General features: G+C 39.9%; 1 protein-coding gene across 18 annotated transcripts in view; it reads right to left on the bottom strand.

The window, feature by feature from the left end:
• PARD3 (par-3 family cell polarity regulator) overlaps window positions 1-14,220 on the bottom strand; it is a 452,827-nt gene that overhangs the window by 292,826 nt on the left and 145,781 nt on the right. For 10 of the 18 annotated variants that reach the window (XM_063415144.1, XM_063415080.1, XM_063415134.1 and 7 more), the window contains exon 3: window positions 11,578-11,758. In XM_063415144.1, coding sequence (XP_063271214.1) covers window positions 11,578-11,758 — 181 coding nt within the window. Of the gene's footprint in view, window positions 1-740; window positions 831-11,577; window positions 11,759-14,220 lie in introns of all 18 variants that reach the window. The other 8 variants (XM_063415024.1, XM_063415043.1, XM_063415034.1 and 5 more) reach the window with 1 other exon arrangement.

Below are 14,220 nucleotides of genomic sequence, written 5' to 3' on the forward strand. Positions count from 1 at the left end.
TGAGCTGCTGCAGGGAATGCAGCCCTGAGCTGCTGCAGGGAATGCAGCCCTGAGCTGCTGCAGGGAATGCAGCCCTGAGCTGTGGCAGGGAATGCAGCCCTGAGCTGCTGCAAGGAATGCAGCCCTGAGCTGCCGCAGGGAATGCAGCCCTGAGCTGCAGCAGGGAATGCAGCCCTGAGCTGCTGCAGGGAATGCAGCCCTGAGCTGCCGCAGGGAATGCAGCCCTGAGCTGCAGCAGGGAATGCAGCCCTGAGCTGCAGCGGGGAATGCAGCCCTGAGCTGCTGCAGGGAATGCAGCCCTGAGCTGCAGCAGGGAATGCAGCGTCCCAGCCCAGCTGAGCATGCACTGCCCCCAGCGCTGCTGCCCTGCCTGCACTCTGGGGCATGCCCTGGGCATAGTGACCCACAGCTAAGCCAGAGCTTGCACCCTGAGGGCAGCTGCTCACCCCCAGCACCCCTGAGGATGTGGCTCAAGCATGCACTGCTTTGGTACCCCCATTTCCTATGGGTTCTCTGGATTTGTTACCACCACGACACACAACTGCACAGCAGCTGCCAAGACACACAGTTTGGGATAAACTCTTCAGCTAACAGAAGAAACACACAACCAAGCTGCAATACACAAACATCTCTGAGTATTCCCAGCTGCAGTTTCACTGAAGCTTTTCCACCCTTCATTTTTTGGGCGATAGGTCTTTAAACAGCTCCATTTTCTCCTCCTTCCCTCCACTGCTGCTTACACATGGCTTCTCCTCCTGCAGCTCCCGGAGCAGCACCCTGGCAGTGACCTCTCCTCGAGCCTTCAGCTGCACGTCCTGCTCCCCCGGTCACTGCCGAAGCACAAACCAGAAATAACATCTCAGTACCAGCACTAACTGCAAACAGATTTCCCCCTACCCTTTATGGGTGGAAGAACTGAAAATACTTATTAAACTGTAATGTTATGTTTTAAGCAACATAACAAAGAGCTATGGCAAAGCAGGATTACGGGAAGACTTTGCCCACTTGTGTTTTATTGCTTTAAAGGTGAACTTAAAACAGAGGTAGAGGTAAATCATCTACATGTACAATGCTCACAGAAATATTGCCTACTATGTCAAACTACAGCAGTAACTTTATTCACTCACATAATGGATATTTCCCATGGATAAATGTCATGCAGTTCATTTGACAGAGCAGTTTCATGGTTTTTTCAATGCAGTAGGACCTTCATTTTTATTTATTTTTCCATGAGTCAAGAGCTCAACTAAAATTTTAAATAAAACATGAAGAGACTATACTATGTAAGACCCTTCAGATGGAAATCATTCTGAAAGTTAGGCACTGTTTGACCTACAATCTCTCTGTCATCTAATGAAAGTCTTAAACATCAGAGTTCAAAATGGGCTGGAACAGAAGAAGCTAATGTCATTTTTATATTTGGTGGAGAAAGCTTTCATATGCAGAAAACCTCCAAAAAGCCCAAAAGCAGAGAGAGCAAGTCAGGACTTAATGAAAACACTGAAAGACTTATTTGTGTATTGTATATGGCTGGTTAACAAGGCACATGTGTCCATTTTCCAACTTGTTAGAAACTGATAAACATAATTTTATTCTTTTATACTATACTAAAAAAGAACTGCCAGCATTGCTTCAAATGTTTCAAATTTGAAACAGTTTCAGCAGTTGTTGCTCATCATTATTCTGTCTGTAAACTTCCAAATGCATTTACTTTAATAGCCTATATTTGAGGGATGCTCCTTTACACAGTCACCCATTCCAGAGGCTGAGGGTGTATACAAAAAACTTTCCCAAGTCCACGGGGAGCCAGGACACCCTGAACATCAGGAAAGGCAGGGCGGCTGTAACACCCTGCACAGTGTGTGAGGGAATGGGGTACAGAGGCACCCAACTGCACAGAGCAGTGAAAACAGCTCACATGCTTCAGGCCTCATTAACTCCACATTATGTTTATTTCTCCAGATTTGGGCTGGCTTTCAGTGCCTCATGGCACCTCTGATGCTTCAACATCTGACAACACATAGCAAGAAAATGCCCAGCCACCCCTTTGCAGAGGTTTACCCATTAGGGACCAGCACCACAAAGTGACCAGATACCAGTGTCAGACCCAAGGCAGATGGCACTGCTGGTGTAACCATAAAATGCCATCAACGTGTCTCAAATCCGATCTTACTCTGATAAAAAATTGAACATGGAACTTTCTGCATTCATGACACACTGTCAACAACCCAAGTATACTTCCCAAGCATAATTAAGGTTGTATAGGAACTTCCTGGGGCCATGCAAGATTGCTCAGTAACTAAAACTGAGAAGCTGCTTGTTTTGTAAAATGCCACTTAGCCTTTCTCTTCCAAATTGCAAATGACCTTTTTTAAGGCAACAAAGGCAATATCCTACTTCATGATAACTTTTTTTTTTAATCTTTCATGAATTTATTTTCACTGTGTGAGTTAAATCACAGGCAGAACAGGATTCACAGACATGTATTTTGGAACTGGTCAACTCCATTTCTCTCCCAACAAGAGAGATTAGCCAGTGCACCTAGTGTAGCCAATGGTCTATTTCACCCTGAAATAAGCTGCAAAACAGGTCAGACAACACACCCTAAAGGTGCCCAAGAATAAGAAACTGGGTTGCCTTGAGCATTTAGCTCAGATGCAGAACCTGAAGCCTGTTGGTATTATCCTCATCCATCACCTCTGCTTTGATCAGCTGTTGTCCAGCAATTGCCAAAAGAGTCCAAGTTTACTTTCAGTTGTGACTATGAACAGTGCTGTACAGAGAACTGAAACAAATCCAGTGCCTCAGGATAAGGTTTTAATGGTCGATCAAAGTTTGCTTTGAGAAGCCTCATTTCTGACTCACATGCACAATATTTGGAAGTTATTGCAAGCTTATTCTTGCTGTCTTTGTACAACCCTTTACTGTATGCACTGAGCAGTAGTAACATTTTAACTTAACCTAAGCACAACTGTTTGCTTTTGTTTGTAAACCCACACGGTCCCCAACTCCCTGTCTACATATACAATCATTTCTACTTTCTGTCAATCCAAATCTATTGATAGAATTAGTTGCCTAAATCCATAACAGAGGCTAGAAGCACACACCTGGAACACAGCCCGAGTTCACATTCACTCCAACCCCAAACAGCCCAGCCCAGGCAGTAAAAGCAAGGTGGCAACTGTGTCAGGAAGGGAGATCCCATCTGTCCTTGCAGTGCCACAGAAGGGGAGCTGAGCTGAGGGTCCCTGGCTGCAGAGAACTGGGGACACTGAGCTACACCGAGCCAGGCCAAGCTGTGACAGCAGCAGAGCACTGCTGGGCTCATGCCTCATTCTCAGCTCAGAACAGCTCCATGGGCTGCAGCCGAGCTTGTCACCTCCACAGCATCCAGTGGTAAAAAGAGGAAAGTTCTTCTGAGTACATACACTTTATTCTCACCCTGAATACTTCATCTACCCGTAGCACCAACCCAGAGCTTTCTGAAGCTGGCACTCATCTTAATCGCATGATTTATTTAAGATTTACAGCAAGAGATGGGTAGGAGAAAGAGCAAATTTTGTCTTTGTTTCAAGTATGAAATAAGGCAATAAATTAATGGAAAGTTATTTCCCACCCACTCCTTTATTTCAATTATCATGTTTCAGTCCTTTTCAGGACATGAGGGTAAATAAAAAACAACCCAATTCTAGTAGCCATCTGTCTCTCTCTCATCCTCCTCAAAGGAGCATGTATAGGACACATAGAATTTAAAGCAACTTTTTCCCAGTAATCATCCAAAGAGATGGACTATCTCCAAAACACAACCCCATCCAAAAAAAAAAAAAAAATAAGAGTGTGGTAATGTGCTGCAAATGTAATAAGGAAAAGAGCAAGAAGATCCCTTGTGAATTATGAACAAAAGCAGCAGTTCTCACACAGAAGCAGAAGTTTAGCGTAATAAAGTATATACTTTAAGTGTAATATCTTACAGCATTGGGTTTGTGATCAAAAATACCCACATGTTTTTCTGGCGGGGGCAGACATGCACGAGCTGATGCACTGAACACAGAGTATCACCACAGGTGGGGTGGCCCAGAGCCCCCAGCACACACCCCCTTCATTAGCCCTAAAACACCAATCCCACAAGATCAGCCTGCTTAGGACCAAGTGAAACATTAAACACATTTGATAAACTTTGCATCCTCTCCTGCTGAAAGATTTTTTTGTGTGTAATTAACGTCAGTTGCCCACTCCTCATACCCCTTCAAAGACCTTTCCTGTTGCCTCAAAGCAAAGCAAAACATGACTGGGATACCAGTTATTCTTGTAGAATAGTGGCTCTAGATGTTAAGGCTGCATGAAGCATACTGCTTTATCACATTTCACAAGTATCTATAAATACTGCATAAGGGTTTAGAAACTGTAGGCTAAAAAAATGTAATATGTACATATGCCTTCATAGAGTAAAGAATTTCACAGGGTGGTTGTCTGTATTGTGAGAAAGCATTCTCTACTCATTTCAGATTCACATTTCTTTGCCTTGCCTTCACTGTTCTCCTCATTTGCTTATAAGGAAATTATGAGAAACACAGGAGCAATCAAGAAAGTATCTATTTTAGGAGTTATTACACTTATTGATATAACACTTATTGATATGTGTGGTGACAAACTCTTTAAATAAACATATAGCTTTATCTCAATAGTATTAAACCCATGATACCACAATACAACAGACTTGAGCAGCTACACTGCAATATTTGATTGGATAAAACGGCATCATTTTTTTTGCATACACAAAAATAGAGTCCCATTAAAGAAAAGGTTGCCTTTCATTTAAAGAAAGGAAAAATAAAACCCAGCAACTACCACGTGAGTGTTGAAATATTCTGAGAACACAGCTCCAGTTTCCTTAATAGCTTGTTGTTCAAGTGATCATTACATCTATTTAAGATGCCAAATTTAGACTAATATCCAAACCTGACTTCTTAAACTATTCAAATTCAATACTTACATCTTCACAACCCCTCCTTATTATGTCTCTTGTACTATATTCTCTAGCTATCTGATACGTCTAACCAGGTATCAGATACAAAACTGTATTTTTATTACTTCTCATTATTACTACTTGTAGATAGAAGTCTTTACCATATGGAATAACATCTTGAAATGCACCACAATTACTCAAGTTTCCCCTAGAGAATCAGTAAGTTCTAAATTTTTTTACTTTATTGGTTTCAGGGATTTTTTTAATCCCACAAGAAGCAACAGTATTTTGCTTGCTAGTATACCAAGAAGATTGAAGATATTAAAGGTTAATTTAGAAACTTAAGCAGTTTAAAATCCATTTGTTTTTACAAACGTGTCACAGTCTCATCAAAAACACATGGTTTTTAAACTGCTCAACAATCCCAAATTAACAGCAGAGCACTCTGCTTGGAGAAAACACCAACTGGAGATCACTCAAGTCAGAACTGTGCTGTACAAAGATCAAATTTAGCCTCATGCAAGAAAGCGACACCTGGTACTGATTTTTTGACTCAATAACTCTGGCTTTTAAACAATCATAGCCCTCACAGAGCTTTAGGGATAAAATGTGACAAGAATTCCTGAACGGCGAGAGCACCAAAAGGTGAGGAAACAGACTCTGATAAATCTTCTCAAACTGCAATGCATGAGAAACCTTCCTTACTCAGATGCTAATAGCTGAGGTGCAAGCCTCAGTTCAAAGTTCTTTTTGTATTATCCAACACAGTAAAAGAAACCTAGGAGAACCTGAGAAGGGAGTAAGACTGGGAATGATGGTTTGCAAATGCTTTGTATTTCATTCTTGGAACTTCACTTGAATGACAGGCATCTGACCACCAATGAAGGTTACCAAGGAGATACACTGTGGAGAGCTGAGCTGATCCAAAACTCGACAGAGAGAGTAGAAAACCTCCCCCTGACTTCAGCAAACACTGTCTGTAAAACCCTTATCTTTCATTAGAAATGTGGATGATTTTCTCTATATTTTGTAATCAGCTATTTAATCCTAGAGATAACTCAATCTGATAAAGCTTCTAACATCTGGGGTTTGATGAACTCATCTTTCTCTTCCTCCATGTCTAATCTCTCAATTCCTTAGTTCTTCAACATTTAAAAATATCTTTATTTCCATACAGAAAGATGACTCAGAGTTGTATTAGGAGTCAAGGAAACTTAAACAAGAATGAAGAAGTTTCTAGTGGCCATATGTGGGAAAGAGTGCTGAAACAATCATCATTTTTGAGACCAGAACAAATATGAACTCACCTCTGCAGTTCTTTGCCAACACACTAACATGGAGTGCTCCAAATCATGAAACCAAAGCCCTTACCTTATTAATATTTACGTATTAATTCTCAGAATATACATTTGGGACTCTAGATAAATATTGCATCAAATCAGTGAAGTGACATATTTAAAGCAATTTTAAAGTACTTAAAATTCACCCATTTATGCACTCCCATCTTTAAATAGTTTGCTCAGCACTGGATTTTTTGAACAGTCAAATTTGAGATGCAAAGTCATACAGACTGTTACAATGCCTGCAAGAAATGGCTCCGCTGGGGTTACCAAACCCTGCAGCTCAGCCAGGGACAGGACAGATTGCCCCCAGCAGCCCTCCTGCCTCAGGGTACAGCACAGGACAGTGCTCAGCAGCACACAGAACCTGCCTCTGAACCATTCCTGCAAATACTGCCTTGCTACATGAGGTGTAAACATGTTCTTTAGCCGTATGGGTTACAAAAAATGGCTTTTGCTCAGGAAATGCCAACTCCCCTTATCAGACAGGAAGAATGAGAAAAATACCAACATATTTGAAGACTTGGATCCTACGAGTTTTTATCTTTCCTGGGCTAAATAAACCAGTCCTACCAATTCATCATAGGCTCCAAAGTAATCTATTTTTTTTTTTTTTGCTCTCTTTTGACTCTCTCCAACTTGTCTACAATTTCGCCATGGCTGGCACCCCAACTGGTCACTCCAGATTAAGCCCTCCTGCTCACAACAGTGAGCCCACAGCAGCATTTGCTTTTGTTCTTTTGATGGAAGAGCATAATGCCCAAATGCACTGTAATAAGGCACCACATTGCCAGGATCCTTCTAACAGTATTGTGGATTTTGCTCTTCATTAGTACTGCTCTGCAAACTGCCTTTTCCTTACTAGATGCGGTGTCTGTGTCCATCTCACTGATTTCAAAACAGTTTATAAATGTATCAAAAGTCAAGGCGGAACTGAAACACTGTGCCTGAAACTCCATCTTAGTTTTTTTATGCGACACTTTATATTCCAGTTCAGATTTATTAAAATACTAAACAGTACTTAAACTAAGAGAGCCCTCTGGGACTATACTTGATATGTCCTACTAATTCGTCAGTGAACAAAACTACTCAGAAAGCAGAGAAAGAGACACAAATTCAAAGGCAAGCAAGGTCAGGAACTTTATGATAGCAATGAATTCCCAGTCAAAGCCTGCATGTATGCTCTTACCTGTGAGGAATAAACTTGTGCTGATTGCAGGGTAAGAGCACGCTTGCACACTGGGAACCTTAAAGCAACAGCCACGCTTCTGGGTAAACAATGATGTGAAGCTGCAGCAATTTTATTGCTTCTCTGCATTTCTAGTACATCTTCACAGCCAGCTGGGCACTCACTTCACAATATTCTCACCTAGACTTTTTTTTTATGGTCTGGTTCTGTGGCCAGAATATGAAACTGATGCTGAGAGTCCTGCTAAAATATATGATACAGATCACCTGAGCATATAACTCACTGGAGTGCACCAGTTCCAGCTAGCTGGCAGTAATTTCTTAGGCTCTCTGGCCAGTGTTCTTGGAGATACTGACCTCCAGCCTTTAGGAGAACCTTACCATTACCCCATATCTCACTTTTAAGGAACTGAAGCACCTACAACACATGCTGAAAACAAAAGCAGCAGCCTCCTAAAATGCACAGGCAGCTGATTTGTGTCACACTGGCACAAGGCAGTACAACAATACAAACCAGGGTGGGAAGCTCTACATGCACAATATGCTTGTAAACCTGTCTGCTAAATATGTCACTGTAGACATCATTCACTTTTACAAGCACTAGCTTCGAGAAGCAAATAGTTTACTTTTATTAATTATATTTGTAATCACAGAATTACAAAGGTTGGCTGAGTTCTCTGGGGGTTATTTGGTTTAATCAGTCCACACAAAAAAGGACCAGGTGGACCAGGCTGTTCAGGGCTATGTTCAGGCAAGTTATGCCCATCTACAGGCACATGGAGATGCTACAGTTTCTCTGAGAAGCTTGTTTGGCTCTCCAGGTGAGAATGGTTTTCCTTATTTCCAACTGGCGTTTTCCTTGTTGAAACTTGTGCTTGTCTCCAGCAATAATGTGCCTATGTGAGAAGAATCTGGCTTCATTTTCTCAATACCCTTCCACTAAACAACTGAAGAAAAGGGAGGTTCTCCAAGCCTCCTTATTCCCCTTAAGGGAAAAGACATCAGCTCTCCAAACCTCTCTACCTCTCTTATAATGTTTTTTCCAAATAATGTTATGTATTAAAAATGTTTTTTCACTGTAACTGCTGAAATATTCAGAGAGACTTGTTACACATAATCACACCAAGACAAATAACCAAGGGTGGTCTTAGTTCTTGAACAAGCTAAATAATTTAAAAGGAAAACAAGACAAAGAGATGACCCTTTTCACAATATCTCATGAGGCTGAAAAGGGATTTTATTTACAATATTTAAATGCAGTACTGTGAAACAAACAACTTGGTTCAGGCAGTGCACCCGCTGCTGAACTGTCACTGCCTGACATCCTGTCTTATCTGCCAAATTGCTCATTAGGTTTGGCAATTTTCACCTGCGCCTCCAGTTTATATTTCAGCAGGGAATAAACATCAGTCTGCTTTAACAATCTTCTGCAGCGAGCTTCCAACCTCTTCCCAGAAAACACGCAGGCACAACACAAAAAACGCCTTGTGTACTGTGTGCTTAGAAAAAAGATGCAGCTGAAGTGATGAAATAGAACAAGAAGAAGTTTAACTCGGGTAACAGAAAAGCAGTAAAAAAGAAAGAGCTAGATAAGAAACATAAATAAACCAACTGCTTGTATCGATGAATTGTGTTTTCACAATGCAGAACAACACGGGGAATGGGCCAGCCTCATTTTTGTTTCCCTGTTTATATGGGAAGATTGAACTCGACACACACACACCCTCCCCAACACGCAAAGTACAGGCTGTGTTTGTGCATGGGAAAAGAGGGACTCCAGATGAATATCACTTTTCCAGCTGGGCCTGATCTAGCTAACCTTTCCCTTGCTGGGAGAGGAGCGATGGTGTGATCCATAAACAAACAACAGGGGTAGCATGGCAACCAGAACAAAGCGAGGAGGATCTGGGCAGGCTTGGAGCCCAGCCCAGGGCAGGAGGTGCTGCCGGAGCAGAGGGTGCAGGTGAGCGGGGCACACACAGCCCGGAGCGGAGCTCAGCCCGCCCCGGCAGCCACAGCACCGCCACGGAAAACAAAACGGCTCCAACGCCATCAACCAATTTCAGACCGAATACTGTTTTTCATTTGTTAGAACTAAAATATTCACCGCCAACCCTGCAATTAGCTGGAAAATTACAATAATTACAGCAATTTTGTATCCCATCTCCAATCCAATTAATAGATATATGACCTTGTCAACATGTAATAATCAGGATCTGCATCTACCACAAAACTGGATGGGTTTTATTTGCTGAATAGAACTTACACAGTAAGAAGATAATTATTTGAAATACTGAGAATACCATTTGTATGCTATGCTTCACTTCACAAGTTATAAAGGAAATACAATAAGGATAGTATTTCCATTTTCAATGTATATTTAAATGAAATTCCTGAAATAGGTATGTTTAATATGGGATAATATTACTGCACTGGGATTCCAAGCCTGTGGTTTGGAACACTTGAAACCAAAATATATCTGTCAACATTTAAAAAAAGGAATTAGATAGACAGGAGAACATTTCTGATTTCTGGTAATATATTTATTACAAATTGTTTAACACACTTTATTTGGGCATGCTTCTATAAAAAAGAGCTACAATCATTACCAACAGTTTTAGAAGTCTTCTGTGTTTCTAAAGACCTTTGTATTGAAGGGTCTGAAACCCCTTTTTGGTCATCTTAGCAATCAGTGAACTAACCAAGTGTTCCATGTATTTTCCAGAATGACACCAAAGACAAGTGAGCTGTCCAATATATCACTGAGTTTTATCTGTAATATATGATTTTGATGTACTAAGGTTCACATATTGTATAATACACCAGATAATCACACTAAGGAGAAAATGTGTATGCATTTGCCTGCTCTAACCCCTGCTAAGTCGAGAACCAAGGAGGACAGTTTTTTGGCTTATGCATGGAAATGAGATGTGCATTTAGCAGTGACATACTCTAGTGACAGCAAAATGGAAGGGTCCTGAAATTCCAGGATACTTCTTTATTCTGCCATTAATCCTTCCCTAATTTAATTCTGTGTTGCAATGAAGCATAGTTACAGCTTAAAAAGACACATATTCAGCTCTATGTAAGCTAATTGTTAAATGCGGTTAATTTGATTTTACAGAAAACATTCTGGTACAAAACCTCTTAAACTTAACAGGGTGGTAACTTTTCCTTTTGCATTTTACCTGACTGCTTAAATACAGATTTTATCTATTAAAAAAACACCTACACAAAATCAATCTCTTGGAAATTACACATTGTTTTAAACAATGTATCTGTAAAATATCAAAGGACTGATAATACTAACTTCTGCTAAGAATTTTTTGGAGTGGAGTCCCTATTTCAAAAGTTCAGTGAGCAAAATGATAGACACTACAAAGGACACAATGGCTTATACACGTTATCGTGTTTGCATGGTACTTTTAACAATAATGAAAATTACACAGTAAATAATTTTTCTTCTTAATACGCTCAAATATTCAAAGAACTTTTCTGAGCACGAAATGTAAAAAGTAATTCCTGCTATGTGGTTTTCAACACATGAACAACAAATGTTCACCACATTGAAATAAACAAAATAAAGGGATGTTTCTGGCTGTAGTTTCCACTTTTTAAAGTATATTTTTGCAACACAGTAAATGCACATTTTAGCAGGTACTTTTATGGAAAGGTGACAGCATAACCTAGCAACATTGACAGGTTAAGTAGAAAGTGCTCCTATCTTTAGTTTCTTTTTACCATTTTGTTCATTAAATGGAACAAAACTGGCATACCAAAAATTACACCGTGTAGAGACTACATTTGGAGATACTGCTGTGATTTTCAGTGTGAGGACAATTTTAAACTGGCAGCATAGAAGGAGCTTATGGCTCCTAAAAGCAATTTATAAATAATTTATTAAAACAGAACAGGTTTGTTTACTTGCATGCAAGAAGCATTTACGCAGTTTCTCAGTTCCGATCGGCTTTCGATAAGGACAGATAATGAATCATTTTTCCCAGCAGCATCGATGGGTAGCAGCACTTGTCATCTTTGCAAATTTAGACAGAGCACATTGAGATACTGAGAACATTTACTCACTTGCACGAAGGACTGACGGGGTGACCTCAATCTCACTTGTTGCTTGGTAAGGCTGAAAGGCCGATGCCGCGTTGGAGCCAAGCTCACTGCCAAAAATCTCCGGGCTCTGCGTGCCTGTCGAGCTGGCACTGGTGCCATCACCCCCATGGTGTGGGTCTTGCTCATCAAACACAGCCACGAGCTGTAAATGACAATTTAATCTACTGTTAAAAAAACCCTCAACACCATCAAAGTGCCACTGCAGATCAGGATTTCATCGTTTCTTCCCACCAAAGAGCACAAAGTGTCTGTCAGCAGGGACCTCTATCAATGCCCAGATCACAACATCATCAGCCCATGGAAAGGCAGCCATTAACTGGATACTACAAAGGGTCAACAGCTCTGATGGGACACAAAACTCATCACTGTGAGCCCCAGAAAGAATGGCACCAAGCCAGGAAAGAAGGGTTGCACCTTCCCCAGCAAACCACCTCATCTTACCCAGAAATGCAGAAAACAGATATATCTGAGTGTGAATTGATGCTTGTGCACTGAAATTCAATATCTCTGCTTAGATACCTCTATACACATCCCTACTACAGAGTCAAATCACGAGCAAAACCACGGTTTTATAGAATAAAAACACTTAAGACATTATGTTGATACACACTGAAAGCTACAGATGAAATGCAAAGCCAAGGAAGTGTTACAATTACAACCAGTCATCATCTATTGATCTGTCACCTATTATCTGTTATTATGACTTAAGTTATGGGCTTCTCTTCCAAAATTTCTTTAGTCAGATTTATGGAGATACTCTGTATCTGCTTGCCATCAACTTCTCCAAGACAACTTTTGAAATCTCAATCACATTTCAAACTTTGCCAAGTGACTAATTTAATAAATATTTACTAAATCTGTGTTCACCACTGAAAGAAAAACAGGAAAACATCACAGTGATTCTTTATAAACCTGAGATATTTTTCCCCTGTAAATGATTTTATGTACTTATTTGAAACAAATAATTTATCCCAATTTATCTTTGGTAACATACTGAAAGAGATAACACCAGCTCTTATACACATTTCATTTTAGAACCTAATTTTCAAGATGGAGAACAAAGTTTTATGGATAGCAGCATCCTGCAGCCTGCAAATTAATCTATAATATAATATTTGAAAGACATTTCCAAGAAAGCATTACATTCTTCTGTCCAAATTGGTAGGGTAAATGGAGCAAATCAACTTAAACCTAAGCTGGTCTCTGCAAATTGTTTATTCTGTTAGCACAACAGCTAAAACTTTATGTAACTGAAAGGCACCAGAGGTCATTTTCTCCTTTTTTCTTTTTTTTTTTAGAACAATTTCAACATCATCTTAGCCAGAAGATTTTAATAATAGTCCCTCTACTCAAATTTAACTTACATAAGCATCAATAAAAAATATAAAACCACAACTCTAAGCCCAAGTGGAAACCATTTGGGAATTCAGCTTTTGAAAGTACGCTCAAGCATTTACTCTTTTTCACCAGTCTTTTTGAAATTACAGAGAGAAGCAATAATCCCATATCTAATGCAACTTTAGGCTCAGGCACGCAAAAAACAGAAAGAAGAAACTGGTAATGGATAAAGGATCCATGCTCTCTCCAGTGCCAGTTGAAAGGTAGGTAGCAGCAGGAAAACCAGACTGCAGCTGCAGACAGCTGGAACATGTTTTTACCATAAAAGTCATTATTTTATGCTTGAGAAATCTACACACAAAAGAGACATGACAACACCGAAATGTCAGTAGATCAAGAGCATTGGAAATTTAATTTTCTAACACAATGTGAAATATCAATGCTTACAAAAATATGCTTCTAAAACTTTACTTATAACTCACTGTTTTACAGCAAGCTAATTACCAATCTCCAGCAACTGAAAATAAATTAATCCACAAGTGAAGATCTGTAAGGTATTCCAACAAAAGACAAACAAAGCATTTAAGAATCCTCGCATGAAACATCAAATCTTTTTGTCCTTTGCATGTCATGTATCAAGATAAATCCCCCAATTACATTCTGTTCCTTTGAGGCTGATCGAAAAATATTATTTGATGCATGCAGCTGCAAGTATTTTACAGATATTATATATATGCAAAAAGGTATGTGAATATAAATCTCTATATATGTTATCTCCTACTCCAAGTTGCCTCCAGCTTTTTGCCTATTCCAAACAGTCTACATCTATAACTTCAGAACATCTAAAAATGAATGTTTCTTATTTCAAGCTTAGCTTTTGATCTTATCTTTTCTTTGCAGGTATTCACAGTTTTGACAGCATCAAACCTTCAAAAGGCATCAGTGCCATTAAAAGGCACACCAAGTTGTAACATTTTTTTAGTGTGAAGAAACACAAGCCATGTTAGTCTTCTCCAAATCTAATTAGCATTAGGAACACAGGTTAGGAAGTTCATTGTAAAACAGCACTACAATGGTACAGCAGCCATCTGGACACTACAATAGCTCAGTCCTCATAATGAGCTAAAAAGTCTTTGGGACTAGAAGACTTAATGCAAATAAACACTCTTGAATGTTGATTTCCAGACCCTGGTGTGCCATTCTGCCACATTATGAGCTCGTGGGAAATGAGGACAGCCAAAACATCTTGCACTGTATTATGATACC

This window comes from Prinia subflava, chromosome 1 (genome assembly GCF_021018805.1).
Source record: "Prinia subflava isolate CZ2003 ecotype Zambia chromosome 1, Cam_Psub_1.2, whole genome shotgun sequence".
NCBI classification, from domain to species: domain Eukaryota; kingdom Metazoa; phylum Chordata; class Aves; order Passeriformes; family Cisticolidae; genus Prinia; species Prinia subflava.